General features: G+C 40.0%; 2 protein-coding genes across 2 annotated transcripts in view; one reads left to right on the forward strand and one right to left on the reverse strand.

Moving 5' to 3' along the window:
- The window catches only part of mmp23ba (matrix metallopeptidase 23ba), a 568,642-nt gene that overhangs the window by 40,468 nt on the left and 505,087 nt on the right, over positions 1 to 23,087 (forward strand). The gene's annotated exons all lie outside the window — the stretch shown is intronic.
- On the reverse strand, positions 1,799 to 21,916 carry chdh (choline dehydrogenase). Its single transcript, XM_087265655.1, has 9 exons — positions 21,860 to 21,916; positions 18,274 to 18,656; positions 17,243 to 17,640; positions 15,552 to 15,703; positions 14,182 to 14,311; positions 11,311 to 11,445; positions 11,001 to 11,143; positions 10,558 to 10,660; positions 1,799 to 6,800 (listed from the first exon to the last, which is right to left on the reverse strand). The coding sequence occupies exons 2-9, from the start codon at positions 18,558 to 18,560 to the stop codon at positions 6,391 to 6,393; spliced, it is 1,758 nt and encodes a 585-aa protein (XP_087121781.1). The 5' UTR covers positions 18,561 to 18,656; positions 21,860 to 21,916; the 3' UTR covers positions 1,799 to 6,390.

Raw genomic sequence — 23,087 nt, forward strand, 5'->3', positions numbered from 1 at the left:
GTGTTTTTAACGGTAAAGTACTGGCAACCACAGCTGCCGGTTTTTACCGTAAATTTTCCGGATTTATTTTTTACAGTGTACGTATTTGTGCAGTTTTTGTTTTCGTGAATCCGCGAGAGGCCGCTGTGCGCACTTTTTCGTATCTCGAGCGTCTCTCGCGAGTGCCGTTCGCGCCCGCGCTGTTCTCGCGTCAACCCACCAGAGGCCGCTGTCTGACCGACCAAATGATTGACCGCGCGACCGGCCAATCGGCTGACCCACCCTCCTCCTTCCCTGAACCCAACCAGTTTTACCGATTGACCCGCCCGCCCGCCCGTCACTTCCCTAAACCCGAGCAACAATTTAGAAAAGCCCTCGTCTGCTTTTTTTTTTTTTTAACCACGTTTTCGGATTTCACCGCATGCTCACCGTGTTATGAACTCGTTCGCTTTATTTTTTTAATTCTGTTTTTGTCTTACCTGGTTTCTGGAACCGCTCTTCCCCACACTCGAACGCCTTTGTCAACTCCTCCTCTCTGCATCTGAAGTCCGCCGATGCACACGATGAGCTGACCGGACAAACTGACTGCAGCGGTAAAGCCCTCCACACGGAGGTAAGCGGTCAGCCGGCAAGCGCGAAAGGGAATGGCATCACACCACCCCGTAGCGTTCGCTTAAAAAAATGAAATGCAGCCATACGTACCTCCCGGAACGTATTTCGCGGTCTCCAGAAACGTCCGCTGGACTACGTTTTCAGAATGAGCCTGGGTTGTGTATAACAGTGGTTTGTTCTGTAGACTATCAGAAACAAATATATAGCTTTAAAGGGCTAATAATATTGACCTTAAAATGGTGTTTAAAAAATTAATAACTGCTTTCATTCTAGCCGAAAAAAAACAAATAAGACTTTCTCCAGAAGAAAAAAATATTATCAGACACACTGTGAAAATTTCCTGAATCTGTTCAACATCATTTGGGAAATATTTAAAAAAGAAGAAAAAAGGGGGGGTGAATAATTCTGACTTGAACAATATCTCAGGACCCTTGCTGTCTATGGAGGACAAGAGAGCTTCAGGATTTCCTCTAAAATATCTTCATTTGTGTCCTGAAGATGAACGAAGGTGTCAGGTGATTGGAACAAGTAATTAATGACAGAATTGTAATATTTTAATGAGCTAACCGCTTTAGGCTTTACACACAGTATGATGGAGTACCTCAGGTCATCAAACAGGTCTAACAAAGGGCTTTGCTGAATGCAAACAGCAGCTTTTCTTTAACACACAACACATATCACAGCAGCAGTGTGTGTGTGTGTGTTTGTATACTGGTTATGGTGGTTTACAAGTTGCATAATGGCATAGGTATGACATCGTTGTACTCTGTTAAACTGGAGGACATGCCTGATGTCAATATATACGGTTGATGTCAGCATTATAAGCCCCCCTGTACATTTTTTCCCCCAATTTCTGTTTCGTCTCCTTTCTAAATGTCAAGTTTAGCACTTTTAGATCGACTCTCAACTGCCTTTATCATTTTCAAGATTATAGACATACAGAAAGGATCTATTTTTAACCAAATGTGTGATTTTGAAGTGTATGTATTGAATGAATGGGCAAAATATGAAAGTGTTTTAATAATTATGATGCTTATAATTGAATTTATGGAGTTCATATTTCTGTATCGTTTAAAGGAATTTCACATTACTTCTGGTATTTTCAATCTGTAATTAAAAGGCATTGCAATGAAGAGATTATTGTTCATCGTCTTCATGGACACTTTATAAGGCTGTAAAAGCACATTTCAATCAATCCTCAGGAGACTTTTATAGTTTCATCACTTTATTCTGTCACATTTTCAGTCATTATTCTCCTTTTACATGCTTTTTCAATCATTAAACCATTGTTTTCTTATATTCTGCAATGATATCAGTTAATATAGCATTAAAAGCACACGTTGCACACTGTAAAAAACGTCCAGAATTTCACAACATGTAACACAGATGTGTAAAAGCTCTCTCTCTCTTACACTTTGTAAACATTAACGAGTTATTTGCATAGATGAATGTAACGATAGTTCATAGTGTTATACAATCAGCAGCTGAAATGTTTCCTTTAAGATTAATAACACTTTTAATAGTGTCAATCTGATCATGTAGACATGCATTCTGGACAAAAGCAGGCTACAAATGACTTCAATAATAAGTGTATTTTTACATTAAGACACTTGTGAGTAAAAGTTATCGCGTCTGGTCATATTTCCTTAAAAATCGAATGAAATCGTACCACTTCTCTGACATTGTATAAAATAGGTAAACTTCCCCATGAGATCAAACTGCTGCATCTCGCATTTTTAGATACAGGGATGCTTTCTATGTGAATGCCAGTCTGAGTTCTCCCATTACAGTGTCTGCCAACTACACACGATGCGACACGACATGCAATATGGCTGTCCACCAAACGCAACATGACAGAAAACATTTAAATACCTGCCACTGCACTCCCGAAGAAATGGTAATTAATGATAAACATCATTTTAACATCATTAAAAATAGATGCTGAGTGACTGATGTTGTTGGAGTCCCAATTCTGACTTTCATTTTCAAACCGTCTGCTAGTTATTTTATTTTCAAGATCTGAGCTGAACTATCTGCTGCTTCTCCTTTCAGTTGCATGGCAATAAATGTCAGGTAAAATGTGTTTAAACTCAGATTGGGAGCATTTAACACCAAATAAAGCACATAATCAGTACCTGAGGGGATCTTTGTCATTGTAGTTTATGCTGTGATGTCACCATTTCTGAAATTTGCTGGATGGATGGTTAGAACAAAAACTCCTTTTCACATGGAAATTGAGCTTTTATCGCATGTTGTGGCGTCAATGCATGTGTAGTTAGGTGATGGTTTTACTGATCAAGCGTTTAGGCTGGTAAACAGAAACTCCTTATGGTTTCAACTGCTTTTTCTGCAATCATAATAGTGGGAGCGTTCAGGCTGACCATACTGGAAATGTAAGGAAAATTAACTCAAAAGTAACGTATCGCATTACTTAACATAAAAAAAAAACGTAACTATAAGTACTGCAACTAGATACTTTTTCTGGGAGTAACTCATACTTACAACAGTAACTTTACCCAACACTGGTTAGGAGGACCAAAGTCCTTTTAACATGGAAAATATAGCTTTTATTGTGTGTTGCGGCGTTGTGTCATGTTGTGTAGTTTGTAGCGTTGTCAAAAGTATCGAGTTTGGTACCAATCAATGCAGAAATTTTAAAATCATCCATTTCCCGTTAACATTTGAGCACATTCTTAAACGCAGCTGATTGGTCACTGTGTTCATGTGCTCAACAGAAATGACTGTGATTGGACGTGACGGTCATAAGTTCAAACACAGAAACACACACTCTGGAGTGTGTCAAAGTCATGTAGATCAGCTGGTCTGTCTATAAACTAATGTTTTTAAAATTTAAAATACCGATTGGTATTGAATTCGATACTTTTGACAGCACTAGTAGTGAGACAGTTTTTTTCATGGTGTATTGGGTTGTGTGTGTTTGGGATGGTAAACAGAAACTCCAGGTAAGGCCTTTAATGTTGCATCCAGTAACGCAACTAGTTACTTTTTCGGGGGGGTAACTCAATTTTATAGTGCATTACTATCAAAAGTAACCGTCCCCAACACTAGTTAGGACATGATAAACATAGTGTTTATCTTGTGTCGTGGCTTCTTTTGTGTGTAGTTAAGAGGCAGTTTTACCATGGTGTAACGGGTTAAGCTTTCCTTAAAAGTAACTCAAAGGTAACGTATCACATTACTTTACATAAAAAGACTTGTTAGCGCTACCAAGCCGACCAATCATAGAGCTTACGCTATGCGTCATTTCGACGTTTAGTTACATTTTTTGAGAGGTGCACGTCAGCAACGCCGACAGCCATGGCGAAGGGGTATGCGTCAGCGCTGTAGCATACGCCGGCGTTTGACGCAGAAGTATAAATCAGCCTTAACTCAGTATTATAATGCGTTACTTTCAACAGTAACTTTACCCAGCACTGGTTAGGACAAAAGTAATTTGAACATGGAAAATATAGGCTGCGTCCGAAACCGCCTACTCTGCATTTGAATTTAAACGTACTACTCGACCGTTAGTAAAGTACATTCTATACAGTATGAATGGAATTCGAACGTACTACATCAGGCATTTTGTCATGGTCACGTGACCTACCTCCGTCATTTCTCGTCATTGAATTCTCTCGCGGGGCATTATGGGATAGCGCAGCATGCATGGGATGCGCACTACAGAATCTTGCCGGAAGTAGTAAGTCATCCGGGTACGTCTCGCAGACTGATTTTTGTATTCTATGAATTCGGACATACTACTCGGCTCACATACTGATTTTAGCGTACTATATAGTATGGAAGTATGCGGCTTCGGACGCAGCCATAGCTTTTATCGTGTGTTGCTGTGTCATGTCATGTGTTATTAGTAGTGTTGTCAAAAGTATCAAGTTCGGTGCACAGTTTATCAACACAGTCACAGCTGATTGGTCATTGTGTTTATGTGCTCAACAGAAATGACTGTCAGTTCACCGACTGCAAACACAGAAACACACACACACACACACACACACACACACACACACAAGTTGTGTAGATCAGCTGGTCTGTCTATGAACTGAGGTTTTTTAAATGTTAGTAGCGATTGGTACTGAACTCGATACTTTTGACAACACTATCAGTTAGGACACAGTTTTACCATGGTGGATCTGGATAAATGTGTGGTTTAGGCTGGTGAACAGGAACTTCAGGATGTAGTGAGGGAAGGCCTTTAATGGCGTCTGCCGCTTTCTCCGTGATCATGATTTCAAGAGTTCACACTAAGGCTGCTTTCACACCTACACTTTTGTTTGGGAACGTGTCTCGTTTGCCCAGTTAGCGCGGTTCGATTGGCATATGTCAACAGGGCAATCGCGCTCTGTTCCGCGCCAAAGTAATCGCTCCGAGATCGCTTGAATGAGGTGGTCTCGGCTCGATTGAAACGAACCCTGGAGCGGTTCGATTGCAGTGAGAAAGCGATCCGATCCGAGCACGGTTATATAACAGTGTTTTATGGATATGTAATAGGCTTACGGCTATATGAAGAGAGAATTATGAGTAGGGCGGGAAGTTTCGCGAGTCTCCGGATGCCCGCAAACGAGTGATGATCTCCCGGTAATCTCGCGTCTCTCTCAGTCCTCAAATAGGCATCGTCGCGCACCCTTCTCACCCCTCCCCACCGTGTCTCTCCTCAGACACGTCACGCGCGCGCACCCTGTCAATCACCACCAAACCACCACCTCTCCTGACAGCTGAGCGGGACGCTGCAAAATAAACCCTGACACTCTGACCAATGTGAGGAGAGTTTACTCGCACGTGACTTGTTTTAGCTCTTTTGGTCCGATTAGAAACTTTGCAGTGTGAAAGCGAACCGCTCCAAGAGCAAAGAGCAACAATGTAACAATTATAATCTCTGTTTCAGAACAACTGAATCCATTCACAGGTGTGAAAGCAGCCTTAGATATGCTTGACGCTAATAGCAGGGTTGGCATGCTGTCACAGGAGAGAACCCTGAGCTCAGAGATAATTGAGCTCAGGGCTCCCGCCTGGTCAATAAGCATATACGGGGGTCCGAGATCAGGCAGGTCTCGAGAGCTCCCCCTGGTAAAGGGAGGAAAAGGAGGAGATGGGCGATTCTTCCAAAACAAAGATAAGGTATTAGGGCGAATTCGCTCTATTTGTTGTAAGCTTCAATCAATCTGATTGGTTTATTGCTGATGAAAGGCCAGCTGCGATCAATCGTATTTCGTCATTAGAGCGTCATTTCATGTGTAGTTAGTAGTGTTGCCAAAAGTATTGAGTTTTGTATCAAATGGTACTTAAATATAAAAAAAGTCCCTTTCCTGCTAACATTTGAGCACATTCTTAAACAGCTGATTGCTCATTGTGTTCGGGTGCTCAACAGAAAGGACTGTGATTGGCTGAGAAGGTCATCAATTCACCACTCTTCACAGAGTCCCAACACAGTGGAGTGATTTAAAGCCGTGTCAATCAGTGGATCCATCAGCGGATCGCTCATATACCAGCTCATAGACAGAGCAGCTTATCTACGTGACTCTGAAATGCTCCAGTGTGTGTATCTGTGTTTGCACTCGGAGAACAGTGATGAAGAGCAGTGAACTGATGACTTTCATGGCCAATCACAGTCATTTCTGTTGAGCACCTGACCACAATGGCCAATCAGCGGTGTTTAAGAACTCAACTGCGCTCAAATGTTAGCGGGAAATGAATATTTGTCAAATTTCAGTGTCGATTGGTACTGAACTCCATACTTTTGACAACACTTGCAGTTAGGAGACGGTTTTACCATGGCGGATCAGGTTAAGGGTGTTTTCTGGGCTGGTAAACAGGAACTCCAGGGTCGTGCAGTGAGGGAAGGCCTTTAATGGCGTCCGCCGCTTTCTCTGCGATCATGATAGTGGGAGCGTTCAGGTTCCCGCTGACCATACTGGGCATGACGGAGGCGTCCACCACCCGTAGCCCCTCCACACCAAACACCCGCAGCTCAGGACTGACCACTGCCATCCTGTCCTCCGGCCGGCCCATCTTACAGGTGCAGGACGGGTGATAGGCGCTGTCTGCCTTCTGCCGTACGAAAGCGTCGATCTCCGCGTCTGACTGCACTGCAGGGCCCGGCTGGACCTCGGGGCCCCGGAACTCATCAAACGCTTGCTGAGCGAAGATCTCCCGCGTGAGCCTCACACACTCTCTGAACTCCAGCACATCCGTCTCTGCACAAAACCAGCAGCACACACATGAGGAGATACTATGGTAATTCATAGTAAATATACTGTAGTGTTTTTGATCCATACTATAGTAAAGTGCTTGAGTTAATATGCTATTAGAGACATTAATTTGTACTTTATTTGTATTATAAATACTGCAAAAATGATTTTCTTACTTTGTAAGGGTGCTACATGAAGTATAGTAATATACTTCAACATTATTTGAGCATACCTCATAAAATAAACTTAAATTGTGCTTGTAAGGGTTCAACATGAAGTATACTCAAAAAACCCTTTTGTAAGGGTTCAACATGAAGTATACCTTAAAAATACATCAAAGTGATTTAAGAGTACTTAATAAAATGATCTTCGAGCTATTGTTGTTGTAATGGTACTACATGAAGTAGACTTAAATATAGCTCATAAAATGACCTTAAGTATACTTGTTTTTGTAAGGGTACTACATAAAGTAAAACTTATTTAATTCAACATTAAGTATACTTATTAAAATAACTTAAAGTATGCTTGTTTTTTGTAAGGGATGAACATGAAGTATACTTAAAAATATACTCCTTAAAATAACTTTAAGTATACTTGTTTTGTAATGGTACTACATGAAATATACTTACATATGTACTTCTGAATTATTTAAGTATATTTCATAAAAGGACCTACTTGTTTTTGTAAGGGTACTACAAGAAGTATACTTCAATATATACGTCAACATTATTTAAGTATACTTTATAAAATTAACTTAAATTATGCTCGTTTTGAAAGGGTTCAACATAAAGCATACTTAAAAATACACTTCAAAATTACTTAAGTGTGCTTCATAAAATGACCTTCAAGTTATTGTTTTTGTAAGGTACTACATGAAGTATACTTCAATATATAGTTCATAAAATTACCTTAAGTATACTTATTTTTGTAATGGTGCTAGATGAAGTATACTTACATATGTACTTCTAAATTAAGTACACAATAAAATTACATACTTGTTTTTGTAAGGGTACTACACGAAGTATACTTAAATGTATACTTCAACATTACTTATATATATTCATAAAATGACCTTCAAGTTATTGTTTTTGTAAGGGTACTACATGAAGTATACTTAGGGTCACTATATATTTAAAGAGCCCATATTATGGGTTTTTGAAAATTTCCCTCCATGTAGTGTGTAACACAGCTCTAAGTGAAGTGAAGTATCCAGCTAAGGCTTAAATCTGTAAGAATACAGTGTTTAAAACTGTTGATTCATCTATAAAAGAGTCGACTCATAGTGCTTCAAACGAGTCGCCTTGATACCGACTCATTAGGTGTTTCGCCATGACGTACGAACGAAACCAAGTTATTCACGTGCACGCGCAAACCCGGGAGATTTCAAACCTGAGGCCCCGCCCTCTGACGCAGTAACCCAGACACACACACACACCCACAAACACACGCACACCCACAAACACACGCACACAAACATGCCGGTAGATTGAAGTCACACTGCAGATGGACATTATATTGAGTCTCTACCCAAAGATGAAACATCAGCATTATAACCAAGCAGTTGGAAACTTCTGGAAGCTACATGCTACAAAGAATACTTCATCTGAGTTTGTTAAAGGAAGGATCAGTAAAGAGTAACTGATGGACGTCAGGATGGGTTTCTTCCATTTCTCAAGTGTAAAAGTACGTGCGGTTAAAGTTGTTGCCTCGTTTACTCTTGCTTGCAAATGTATTTAGTTGTGATTTGTTACTTGTAACCGCGTGTACTGTATCAGGTTAACTGGATATTTTATCTTATCGCGTGCAAAGTCACGTTAAAAACGCGACGCGTGCTGTTTGTTTATGGAGCTCCGTGCTAGAGTTCTGCTCCCGCGATTTATTCGGAAATTTATTCCCGCGCCGCAGAAATCTGGCGCGGGGACAGCCGCGGGAATAAATTTCCGAATAAATCGCGGGAGCGGTCGGTAACGGGTTTAATTTGGGACGGGAGCGGGCTGTCTAGCAATATCACGGATATTGCTATGCGAATTAGAAAGAGAGAGTCTGCGTGGTGCTTGTGTGTGTGTTAGTGCGCACGCGCGCGTATGAGAGAGAGAGAGAGAGAGAGAGAGAGAGAGAGAGAGAGAGAGAGAGAGAGAGAGAGAGAGAGAGAGAGAGAGAGAGAGAGAGCGAACGAACGAACGAGCTTTGTGCTGTGTGTGTGTGTTTATACAGACAGCTTGGCATTCTGGACTGTATACTGGGTGATTTTTGGTTGTGTTCTCTGCTCTAGCGGGACCGGGCGCGGCGGGCAGAAAACGGAGCGGGTTCTCAGGCTAAAACCTGGCGGGTGCGGGCGGAAGCGGGAGCGTTGTCATCCGGAGGTGTGTGTGTGTTTTTGTGTGTGTATGGTATGGCGAGTACACGACTGTCTCCTTCGTTCGGTTATCCGTAGCACTATCCACTCGCCATAGTGTGGCAGCTAAAATCCACGTCTACACTATCGAGTGTGTATGAACTGTGATTACTTTTTAAATTGCTGATTAGCTATTGGCCATTTCCCTCTCTGACTGAAGGCAGTCGACCAATCGCGACAGACTGTCATCGGTCCAATCAGCGCAGATTAGCTCCGCGCTAAGGAGGGGTTTGGGAACAAATGAATCACTGGACGATTCATACAGGAGTCGCTGGGATAATTAGCTAAAAATAAATGCAGATTATAAGACCATGAAAGTGTTTTTTGACCTTGCATGCATATTAGACTGTTGTTGGAGACCCTTACAACCAGGATATGACCTTATTTCATGTATAATATGGGCTCTTTAAGTAAACTTGCTTTTGTAAGGGTTCAAAGTATCTTTAAAAATATACTTAAAAAATGACCTAAAATATACCTGTTTTTGTAATAACACTACATGAAGTATACTTAAATATATAGTTCATAAAACAACCTTACGTATACTTGATTTGTAAGGGTTCAACATAAAGTGAACTCGCATACAAACTTCTAAATTATTTAGATATACTTTAGATATACTTATTATACTTAAGCATACTTCATAAAATGAACTTAAATTATGTTTGTTTTTTTGTAAGGGTTCAACATGAAGTATACTTAAAAATGCACTTCAAAATGATTTAAGTACACCATAAAATGACCTTCAAGTTACTGTTTTTGTAAGGGTACTACATGAATTATACTTTGTGTGTGTGTGTGTGTGTGTGTGTGTGTGTGTGTGTGTGTGTGTGTGTGTGTGTGTGTGTGTGTGTGGTGTGTGTGTGTGTGTGTGTGTGTGTGTGTGTGTGTGTGTGTGTGTGTGTGTGTGTGTGTGTGTGTGTGTGTATATAAACCTGTGGCCGGCAACATTTCTTAAGTATACTTTATAAAATGAATTTAGGTATACTTGTTTTTTGTAAGGGTTCAACATGAAGAGTAAGGCTGTGTTCCAGTCCACTTTTAGACACACACTCGCAAACTTCCCTCTCCCATTTTAAAGTGTGCTCCACTTCATCAAGTCAATGAGGACGGTTTACATGCACACACCCTCGATCACTTGATTTTAATCAAGGAATCAAGTTAGCTTCATATGTCCACTCCAGCACCAACAAGTCCCAGAATGCAATGTGATTGTCACAACAGTGTAGCTAGGGCATTTCATTTAAACCCATTCAGCTGTTCTGCCAGTAGTGCACACTTGTGTAACATAATCAATGTACATCTGACGGAGGGAAGTTAGCGAGTGAAGTCCACAAATAACTGGACAGGAGTGCAGTCTGAGTGTACCTGTGGACAGGTAGTTTGGCTGCAGGATGGGGTGATCTCTGGGGTCTTTACTCTTGAGTTTGAGCCAGCCGACACTGGTGCTCCTCATGGGCCCGACATGAACCTGCACACAAACTCCAGCTCATTCATTCACTCTGCAGCATGACACGAGGGCAAGACCGCAGGAGTGTTTCCATCAGCCCTTTAAACTGTGCATATTTAAAGGGTTCGTTCACCCACGACTGCAAATCCTCCCAATAATCGCTCGTTTACCCTCAGAATGCACATGAAGACATTTTAGATGAAATCCTGGAGCTCTTTCGAACACACACAACACACTAGCTTAGTGTAGTAAACACACACCCTGATCAGATGCAGTGGCTGTTTTTGGAGCTTCTTGTGATTACAGATTTGGTTTTGGTCTTCTTTCACACTAACATGCTGAACAGAATGATAAGTCAGACCTGGAAGGCTTCGATCTTGGAGCTGACGCGTCCGTGATCGATGACCTGCGAGGGCAGGAAGTGGAACTGAATATCGGGATGAGGAACATCGGGCCGGCTGCGGATGAAGCCTCCGCTCTCCAGATGAGCCGTCGCTCCGTAACCTGCCGGAAAACAACGGCTCAGATCATCCTCACGCTTTAATTTAGATACTATTTTTAATTTTGCTGGACATATTAAAGCTGTCCTATATATAGAATATAACTCACACACATTCACGGTGCTAGTTGTTTGGCGTCAGATTGGTGTGTGCTAGCTCTTAAACACTGACCTGTGAACTTGAGCAGCCACTCGAGGCCGATCTTGAGCATCTGTAAGGGTTTCTGGGCTCTGTAGAGAGTGATGGGCTGAGTACAGGCATGCTGAACATACAGCTCTAGATGATCCTGCAGATTACAGCCCACACCTGACACACACACACACACACATGCATGCACACGCACATATACATGCAGACACACAGACATATGCACACACACAAACATACAAACACGCATATGCACACACATATGAACACACACATGCATGCACACACATATATATAGCACATGCACATATACACACAGACATGCGCACAGACATAAACACACAAACACACATATGCACACACACACACACACAAACACATGCATGCACATGCACATATTCACACAGACACACGCACACACGCATGCATGCACATATACATGCAGACACACATGCACACACATACCCAGACATGCATACACACACACACAGACATATGCGCACACACATAAACATACAAACATGCACATGCACACACAAACACACACATGCACACGCACACAAATGCAAGCAAACACATGCACACATGCACACACACATGCACACAGACATATGCGCACACACATAAACATACAAACACATACATGCACACACACATAAACACACATGCAAGCACATAAACACACACATGCATGCACAAACAGACACACATTCACACAGACATATGCACATACACATAAACACACATATACACACACACACACATAAACATGCATGCACAGGCACACACACAAGCACAGACACACATACACACAGACATTTGTGCACACGCATAAACATACAAACAAACACATGCATGCAAACACATGCACGCACACAGAACCATGCACATAAACACACACACACACATAAGCACACAATTACACACAAACATGCACACACACACACACACACACACACACAATTACATGAAAACACACACACACACACACACACACACACACATATGCATGCGCACACACAAAAGAATGCATGCACACGCAGACACACCCACACACACACACACACACATATTACAGGAATATTCCTCGCTATAATGTTTAGTTATATATATTTAATCAATATTTGTAAATACTAAGTAAGTCTACTTATTTGTTCCACTTAAACGACCCCTTTAGAACACATCAGCATGTTTACATAATAAACCTCGTTAAATTAAGCAACTCTTCAAGACAAAACAAGAGAATTAATAAAAACTATTTTGTGATTTCATAATGTAGGGCACATGGCCAGAAACCTGAATACACACCACAATATGAGGTCTGTGGGTCTTCATGATGTAGGTCAAACCGACGCGCATGTACACACACACACACACACACACACACACTGGGTTTTCATGTGTTATGGGCTCTCACTATAGCTGCATTGATGTTTCTGCTGTACAGACTGTATATTGTGTCCTAAACTCAACCCTTAAAGAAGATATTCAGAAGTTTTACACTCTCGAAATACTTCATTCTGTCTAAAATATGAGCCATTTGCCCTCATTAATATTCAAAACTGCTGGTATTACTATATTTTCAACCCAAGCTCATTCTGGAAACGTAGCCCTGTGGACGTTTCTGGAGACCACGATTTACGTGGCCGGAGGTACGTAAGGTCGTGTTTAGTTTTTTTCGAGCGAACGCTGTGGGCGCGGTGTGGCGTCGCTCCGCCCCTCCTCTTCGCGCTCGTCAGCCGACGGCTCGCCTCCGAGTGTCAGGCTTTCCCGATGCAACCAGTTTGTCCGCCTAGCTCACAGCGTTGCGTCGGCGGAGCGGAGGCCCCGGAGGAGGAGGTGCCGGCCGCGGTGGACGACGACCGGGATCGAGTCCAGGGAACGGCGGTTCCGGAAATCAGGTAAGACGAAAAACGGAATCCAAAAAATAAGGGCGAGAACGCGGCGGGATCCGAAAACGCGGTAGAAATCAAAGACGAGGGCTTTTGCTTTTTTTTTTTTTTTTGGACGGCTTTTGCGAACCGTCGCTCGGGTTTAGGGAAGGAGGAGGAGGAGGAGGAAGAGGAGGGTGGCCGAGTCGGCCGATCCGGCAGCTTTTCGCGCGAGAATGGCGCGGGCGCGAACGGTGCGCGCTCCCGAGAGGTGCCCGAGACGCGAAAAAGCGCGCACAGCGGCCTCTCGCGGATCCACGAAAACAAAAAACGCTCGAATACGTACCTCCCGGGATGTAAATCGTGGTCCGCAGAAACGTCCGCGGGGCTACGTTTCCACAATGAGCCCGGGTTGTATATTTTAGTGGACTTTTGGTCCCCACAAAGTATGCAATACCAGACACACACATGCTTTATGTACTCTCCGTTCACCGTCAAACTTAATGGTTAACATTAACCCAAATAATGTTGAACAGATTCAGAAGTTGTTCACAGTATTTCCTCTAATATTTGTTATTCTGGAGAAAGTCTGATTTGTTTTATTTTGGCTAGAATAAAAGCAGTTCTTTAATAGATTTAATAGATAAGGTCAATATTAGCCCCCTTCAGCAATATTAATGTTGGATTGTCTCCAGAACAAACCACTGTTATACAATGGCTTGCCTAATTCCCCGATCTTAACCTTATTAAGCTAGTGAAGCCTTTAAATGTCACTTTAAGCTGAATACTAGTGTCTTGAAGAATATCTAGTTTAATATTATGTGCTGTCATCATGGCGAAATAAATCAGCTATTAGAAAATGAGTTATTAAAACTATGAAATGTGTTTTTACAAAAAAAATAATTTAAAAAATGCCACAGGAGGGCGAATAATTCTGTCTTCAGCTTTATAAATAGGTAATTATAAAAAAAAAAACTACATGAATAATTCTGTCTTTCTGTATATGAAGGGTAATGGTGCTGACCGGGCAGATGCTGGACCACAGGAATGTCCAGGGTTTTCAGCTCATCTGCGTTTCCCACTCCAGACAGCAGGAGGAGCTGTGGAGAGTTGATGGCGCCGCCGCTCAGAATCACCTCCTTCTCTGCAAACACCTGAAGAATCATGATAAGTATGGTAATATTTAGATTTATTTTAATAAATGTATGAACATTTATATGTTTATGTGTGTATTATATCATCTCCATCAAATTACCGAATTCCAGCTTGTGTGTGGTGTGTGTAATGCAGTGTGTATGGCGGCAGGACAGTAACTCTGACTCTATTCTCTCTTCCGGCTGCCGTTATCAGTCTCACACTATTGTGTTCCACTTCTGAAAGTCTTGATAACACCATCCTGGAGTTTTTCTGTCATTATTTCAGCTAATAGGATTGTTAATAAATGATTTATTGCACTCTCGCATGCACTGCGCTCTGAGTTTACCAACTATGAGCACTTCTGATGCACAGGAGAAACATAAGAATGTGGAAAAGGCTCCATAGTGAAGCTGAAAGTATGGAAGGCCGTTCCTGCAACCCAGATTAAATTAAATAAAGATTATTGCCACCTTTTTGCTCAGAATTGTGAGATGTAAACTTAAAATTCAGAGTTATGAAGTCAGAATTGGGAGATAAACATCGTAATTCTGAGTTATAAAGTAACACACACACACACACACACACACACACACACACACACACACACACACAAACAGAGAGAGACTCACATACATGTACAAATAGACAAACAGACAGACACATAGACAAACACACACAGAGTCAGACACACACACACAGACACACACACACACACGTCTGCTTTCTGTAAGAGAGGAAATGCGTGAGTGTGATACTGATGAGTAGATACCTGTGTCTCAAACACACACACACACTCTCCACAGGAAGAGCTGTCTGCTGTTATCAGACACTGCTGGAAAACATTCAACAAAACACTTTATAAAGGTCAAACACACACACACACACACACACTCATGATGGAGACAATCCCGGCAATCACTAAAGCTTTATATCATTGATCAGAAACACAGTCACATGTACTATTATGACATGCTCTTCTGATTTATAGGGTCAGTTCACACAAAAACCCACATTTACTCGCTCTCGAGTTGTTTGAAACTTTTATGAATTTCTGTAAAACTAAACCAGACATTCTGAGCAAAGTCTTGATAACGCCATCGTGGAGTTTTCCTGTCAATATTTCAGCAAATAGGATTGTAGAATGATGATTTGTTGTACTCTCCTGTTCACTGGGCTCTGAGTTTACACACTGTGACCCCTTCTGCTGTGGAGAAACATACAAGTGTGAAAGGGTCCATTAATCCTCTGTGTTCTGACCTTTTTGATCTGTCCGTTCTGCTGGTACTCGACTCCTCGAGCGCGGGCTCCGTCGAACAGCACGCGCGTCACCATACAGCGTACCTCTGTGCTCAGGTTGGGTCTGGACAGCGCCGGCCGCAGGTACGCACTCGCTGTGCTCCACCGCTGACCTGAGGAGGACAAATACACATTACAGCACAAATTAACACTGTGAGTGTATGTGGGTATATAGGCAAGGATCGTGTTCATATGTATAAGCAAGTGTATGTGGGTATATATGCAAGGATCAAGTTTATATGTATAAGCAAGAGTACAATACGTGGTTATATAGGCAAGGATCATGTTTATATATACAAGGGAGTGTACACTATGTGGGTATATAGGCAAGGATCGTGTTTATATGTATAAACGAGTTTATGTGGGTATATAGGCAAGGATCGTGTTTATATGTATAAGCGAGTGTATGTGGGTATATATGCAAGGATCAAGTTTATATGTATAAGCAAGTTTACAGTACATGGTTATATAGGCAAGGATCGTGTTTAAATGTATAAACTAATGTACAGTATGTGGGTATATAGACAAGGATCGTGTTTAAATGTATAAGCGAGTGTACAGTACGTGGTTATATAGGCAAGGATCGTGTTTATATGTATAAGCAAGTGTATGTGGGTATATAGGCAAGGATCGTGTTTATATGTATAAACGAGTTTATGTGGGTATATAGGCAAGGATCGTGTTTATATGTATTAGCAAGTGTATGTGGGTATTTATGCAAGGATCAAGTTTATATGTATAAGCAAGTGTACAGTATGTGGGTATATAGGCAAGGATCGTCTTTATATGTATAAGCGAGTGTACAGTATGTGGGTATATAGGCAAAAATCGTGTTTATATGTATAAGCATGTGTACAGTATGTTGGTAAATAGGCAAGGATCGTGTTTATATGTATAAGCGAGTGTACAGTATGTGGGTATATAGGCAAGGATCGAGTTTATATGTATAAGCGAGTGTACAGTATGTGGGTATATAGGCAAGGATCATGTTTATATGTATAAGCGAGTGTATGTGAGTGTGTATGCAAGGATCGAGTTTTTTTATGTATGTGCTTGTCTTGTGGGTATATATGCAAGGATCGTGTTTATATATATGTGTGTGTTGTTCTGGGTATATATGCAAGGATCAAGTTTATTTGTATAAGCGAGTGTATGTGGGTATATTTGCAAAGATCGTGTTTATATATATATATATATATATGTCTGTGTGTTGTTGTGGATATATATGCAAGGATTGAGTTTATATGTATAAGCGAGTGTACAGTATGTGGGTATATAGGCAAGGATTGTGTTTATATGTATAAGCGAGTGTATGGGGGTATATGTGCAAGGATTGAGTTTATATGTAAGTGCATGTGTTGTTGTGGTTATATATAGTCAAGGATCAAGTTCATATGTATGTGTGTTTGTGGTTGTAGGTATATATGGAAGGATCAAGTTTATATGTATAAGCAAGTGTATATGTAGGCAATTTAAAGTGGTATATGCATGTGTTTTATGTTTGTTATGATAAGTTTGTTTTAAATCCTACATGGCACCTTATATATTTGTTTGGTCTATATGTTAACAATGAAAGGCTTGGCAACATCCAAAGAGAAGAAGGAAAATAAATAAATAAAATCAAGTAAACACCCCCAACTATCCACCTGTACCTTTATGAATGGTCATGTCCATCCAGCCGACCCCCTCCTGCTGGAACCCGTTCATGTCCTCGGTGTAGGGGTATCCAGCCTGCTGTCCCGCCTGGATGAATGCATAGTGCAGAGGGTTTTGTGTTTTCCCTCGGCTCACGTGCAGTGGTCCGTCTCCTCCGCGGTACCGGTCAGGTCCGAGCTCGTGTGTCTGTGCTTTACGGAAGTACGGCAGGCAGTGGTCGTAGTTCCAGCCGTCCGCACCCTCACTCTGCCAGCGGTTGTAGTCCTCTGCGTGTCCCCGGATGTACACCATGGCGTTAAGTGAGGATGAGCCGCCCCAGACACGCCCGCGGGGCCAGTACATCACACGGTCATCCATGTGGGCCTGAGGTAACGTGTGGTAGAACCAGTTGTACCTGGACATATAGCAGTATTCGATAAGTAATGGATAGGTTGGTATCTCAGAATAAAGCCTGACAGGTTTATCAGCAGCCCAATGTGATGCGCAGCCCTGTTACATAGGACTGAAGGGTTTATTCCGAGAAATCAATTGACTGGATGTACTTTATACAGAATATTACAAGGGTACTTACCACAAAAACATCAAACACAAAACATTGTTCCAAGCCCTAATGGTTTTTAAAATTCCTTAATTGAACGAAAAAATGACAGAAACGAAAACAGCTGATGGAGTATACACTAACCTGCGCATTATTCAGCCACTAGATGGCGCCAAACAGTCAAAAACACAAAGCTGACAGAAACGAAAACTGCTGATGGAGTATACACTAACCTGCGCATTATTCAGCCACTAGATGGCGCCAAACAGTCAAAAACACAAAGTTGACAGAAACGAAAACAGCTGATGGAGTATACACTAACCTGCGCATTATTCAGCCACTAGATGGCGCCAAACAGTCAAAAACACAAAGCTGACAGAAACGAAAACAGCTGAATGGAGTATACACCAACCCTGCCTTATTCAGACACTAGATGGCGCCAATTGTAACGTCATGTCAATACAAATAAATGTCATGTCAATGCCTCACCTGTCGTCGCAGAGGTTGTATGTGAGCGCGGCCGGCATGTGGATCTTCCAGGACAGACGTGTGCTGCCCAGGTGCTTGTCTTTGGGTCCCGCTTCCAGAAGCAGCACAGAATCGGATGGGTTCTCCGTCAGCCGGCTGGCCAGAACGCAGCCCGCAGAACCGGCCCCGACTATCACATAGCTGTAGGACGGTGTATTCTTGTTTACCACGGTACTGATGTACCTGTGATGGAGCAGTGGACTGCAGAGGCTGGACATGAGCCTCGTCGAGGAGGAGAAACACGCCATACTGATGGAGAGTATGGAGATGATGAAGATGATGGAGATGATAGAGATGTCAGAGCGGTCAGCTTTCAGAGCAATGCACTGATACTCATCTGCAGCCTTCAGAGAGAAAACACACAATTTATTACACTGCATCAATAACGCTGCATTTATTTATTCACACTGCCCTAACAGCCCCGCATTAATAGCTCTGCATTAATAACACTGCAATAATAACTCTGCATTAATAGCACTACATTATTGACATTGCATTAATAACGCCGCATTTATTTAATAACACTGCCTTAATAAAATTGCATTAATAACACTGCAATAATAATGCTGCATTTAATGATTTATTAACATTGCATTAATGACATTGCATTATTAACACTGTATTTATGTAATAACAAGCATTAATAAAACTGCATTAATGACATTGCATTTATAACACTGCAATAATCACACTGTATTTATTTTATTGCAGTGCATTAATAACACTGCAATATTAACACTGCATTAATAATACTGCAATAGTAATTCTGCAATAATAACACTGCATTAATAGCACTGTATTATTGATACTGCATTATTAACACTGCAATGTTAATTCTGCATTAATAACACTGCAATAATAACACTGCATTAATAACACTAAAATAATAATACTGCATTAATAACATTGAATTATTGACACTGCATTATTAACACTGCATTAATAATTTGCATTAATGACACTGTAATAATAACACTGCAATAATAACATTACATTAATAGCACTGCATTATTAGCACTGCAATATTGACACTGCATTATTAACGCTGCAATAACACTGCATTAATAACACTGTAATAATTACACTGCAATAATAACACTGCATTAATGACACTACAATAATGACTGCATTACTGACACTGTATTATTATCACTGCAATAATACTTCTGCATTAATAACATTGTAATAATAACACTGCAATAATAACACTGCAATAATAACACTGCATTAATAACACTGCAATAGTAATTTTGCATTAATAGGACTGCATTATCGACACTGCATTAATAACACTGCAATAAATATTCTGCAATAATAATGCTGCAATTATAACACTGCATTAATAACACTACAATAATGACTCTGCATTAAACAGTGCATTAATAGCACTGCATTAATAACACTGCAATAATAAATCTGTATTAATAACACTGCATTAATAAAATATTTATTGAATAACACTACCTTAATTACATTGAATTAATGACAATGCAATACTAACACTGCATTTACTTAATAACACTGCATTAATAGCTGCATTAATTACACTACATTTATTTAATGCCACTGCGTTAATAACACTGCATTTATTAAATAACACTGCATTATTAACACTGCATTACTTACACTGCATTTATTTAATAACACTGCATTAGTAGCCCTGCAGTATTAAAACTGTATTTTATTAATAAGTTAACTTAGCAAAGGCAGAGCAATGTCAGCACACAAAAACTGCAGACACACAACACATGAGGAGTGCAGGTGGTTAATGATTGATGCAGAACACTTTAATGTGATCAGGAGTAATGTGTGCGCTCTGCTGTGTGTCTGATAGTGTTGAGTAAATCAATCAAACACACACAATCAGACATCATTCATTCGTCTTCAACCTTTCCGCAGTCAACCCCCCCCCCCCCCCCCAAAAGGTCCTTATAGTTAAAAAGGAATCTTGAATTTCACTACTTATTCCTATTTAATATTGTGCAATGTTTGTCAGGACAACATTTGCACTGTTGTGGAACCGGGTCAAAGAGAAGATGTCCTATTCTGGTCTTTGAAACAAACAACATGTAAAAACCTCATTTTATACATATCACTTTATATAGATCAATTACTATAGTTGTTGTGTTTCCATAGCAACTGTAGAATCACCACAACAGATCAGTTACTATAGTTGTGTGTTACCATAGCAACTGTAGAATCACCACAACAGATCAGTTACTATAGTTGTCGTTTTAGCATAGCAACTGTAGAATCACCACAACAGATCAGTTACTATAGTTGTCGTGTTAGCATAGCAACTGTAGAATCACCACAACAGATCAGTTACTATAGTTGTTGTGTTACCATAGCAACTATAGAATCACCACAGGTTCATTCAAGTACTCTACTATTGTACAGTTTCAAAACACTACAGTATTTACTATAGACGACTATTTTTTTACACATTCTAATATAGGATATAAATTATGGCTGTATTACACATTAATTGTGTTGATGCATGTCTTCGAAAAAATAAAAGCAAGTCATATAATATTGTTTTAATACATGATACAGTTTTTGCTTGTGATTGGTCAATCCTACAGGTTACTTTGGAGACTTTAGAGCTGATTCTACACCACAATATGAGTCCAGCAGTAGCATCCTCCCACAAGGAAAATAAAATACCATAGTATACTGCATGATTTACTATCGCAAAACTTAATAACTTGTAGTATAGTGTTGTACAATTAAGTGCTTACTACATCTTACTGTAGCACACTATAGTATTTCTACAGTAATAAACCATGGTAAACTTTACAAGGCGCTACAGTAAACTAGTAGACTGTGGTAAACTGTTTTGTATTGGAGTATTCAGTTAATTCTAATATCTACACTTCAGTATTCATAATACTATAGTAAGAACTGTGAAAGGATAATATTGTAAAAGAGCTGCTGTGTGTACAACAGTAAAACACTGTACTTTATAATAAGTAAAATAATTTTTTTAGCAATTAAATCTGATTGCCTCAAAACTGAACTATCAAATATGGATTTAATGAAGTCTAAAATAACCCTGAACACTCTGATATTCCCTATAATGCGATGATAATGAAGTAATTACTTTATTTTACTACACTTTAACACGTCATTGTATTATACTGTGGAATATTTACTATGGTAAAGTTCAAAAACCCTACAATATTCACAACTGGAAATCTAATGCATGTCAATCCCTCTGAAATACCATGGTATTTTCTCACTACGCAAATTCCTGAAGGATTGCAGAACTTATTTGTCTCGTTAATGATTAACAACCCAGACCGAGGCCTTGACTCTTTGCTTCTTGCTAAATATTCAGAGTTGCTTAAGGAATGTTGTCTAAAACCCAAAATAGTCAGCGATCCCCCACGCGTTACTTCATAACTCTTTCTTTCTGTAAAAACAAGCTGAGTTTGGGCTGATATTAAAGCGAAAGCCGCACAATAACATGTAACACTGGTTGAGCTCATGTTTAGTAAAGATATACGCAGTTAAAACACAGTTATTATAAGTAAAATCAGCTTACCGTGCAGTGCTGTAGTGTCCGCACAGCTGACCTATGGAGATGTTGAAGAAGGATTCCTCTGTAGCCACGCCCACTCGAGCGTCCGCAAACACAAAGCTCTCAGCCGTGAGCGAGTCTGATAGTTGGCTCCTCCCCTTTTGTGAGTATGTCATCACAGCGGGCGTGGCTTGTATATCCTCCCACACTCTAGCTTGTGAATTACTTTTACTTGTTGTTCAATCTACTGTTGACATGCACGCCAATAAAATAGGCGCTGTGAAACCGGAGTGACAGCCTTTTGTGCAGAGGTGTGGACACGCAGCGAGTTTTGCAAGTCTTCACAACTGAAGTTGATATAATATGAAGATGATCTTATTTTGACTGAGCAGAAATAATGAACATAGAGTCAGGGAGGTAAGATTTAATAACATTAATTCTCAGCCATGAGTCGGGTCTAAGAGAACAGATAATTCTATATATAAAAGATTTGTTTTGTATTTTATGAAATTGTCTTTAATATTCATGCAAAAGATTTCTTAAATGATCTTAGCATATCACCTCTTCAGTTGAGTCTTTACATTATTTTCCAGTTACATCTAGGATTTATTTCTGTTATTTATTTAGAATAACAGTTGTATAATAATTTTATTTATTTATATATAATAAAATAAATGACTTCTTTTATTTATTAAAAAAAAAAAACATTTATTTATATAAATGGGGATTGCTACTGCCCCAGTAGAGCTTAATGTCTAGAAACACTGCTGGGTTTGGGTTACTTTAATGTATAGACTAGAGCCAAAAATAATACATTTACAATTCACAATTCACATTTGCAATAATTAATTAATAAATTCTAAACTCAAATCATAAATTCAAACACAATTCTTAAATCCAAAACACAGTTAATAAACGCGCAAATTTAAATCGTAAATTCAAAACACAATTTGTAAATTCAAAACAAGTCAAAAGTGCACAAATCCAATTCAGAAATTAAAAAATTAATTCATAAATTCAAAATGTAATTTATAAATTCAAAATGCAATTTGTAAAATCAAAACAATTCATAAAAGTACAAATACAATTTATAAATTTAAAACAATTTGTATTCTCAAAATCCAATTCATAAATTCAAAACAATTCATAAATGTGCAAATCATTCATTCATTTTCTTGTCGGCTTTGTCCCTTTATTAATCTGTGGTTGTCACAGTGGAATGAACCACCAACTTATCCAGCAAATGTTTTAT

The sequence above is a fragment of the Danio rerio genome, chromosome 8 (genome assembly GCF_052040795.2).
Source record: "Danio rerio strain M-AB ecotype USA chromosome 8, GRCz13ab, whole genome shotgun sequence".
Classification (NCBI taxonomy): domain Eukaryota; kingdom Metazoa; phylum Chordata; class Actinopteri; order Cypriniformes; family Danionidae; genus Danio; species Danio rerio.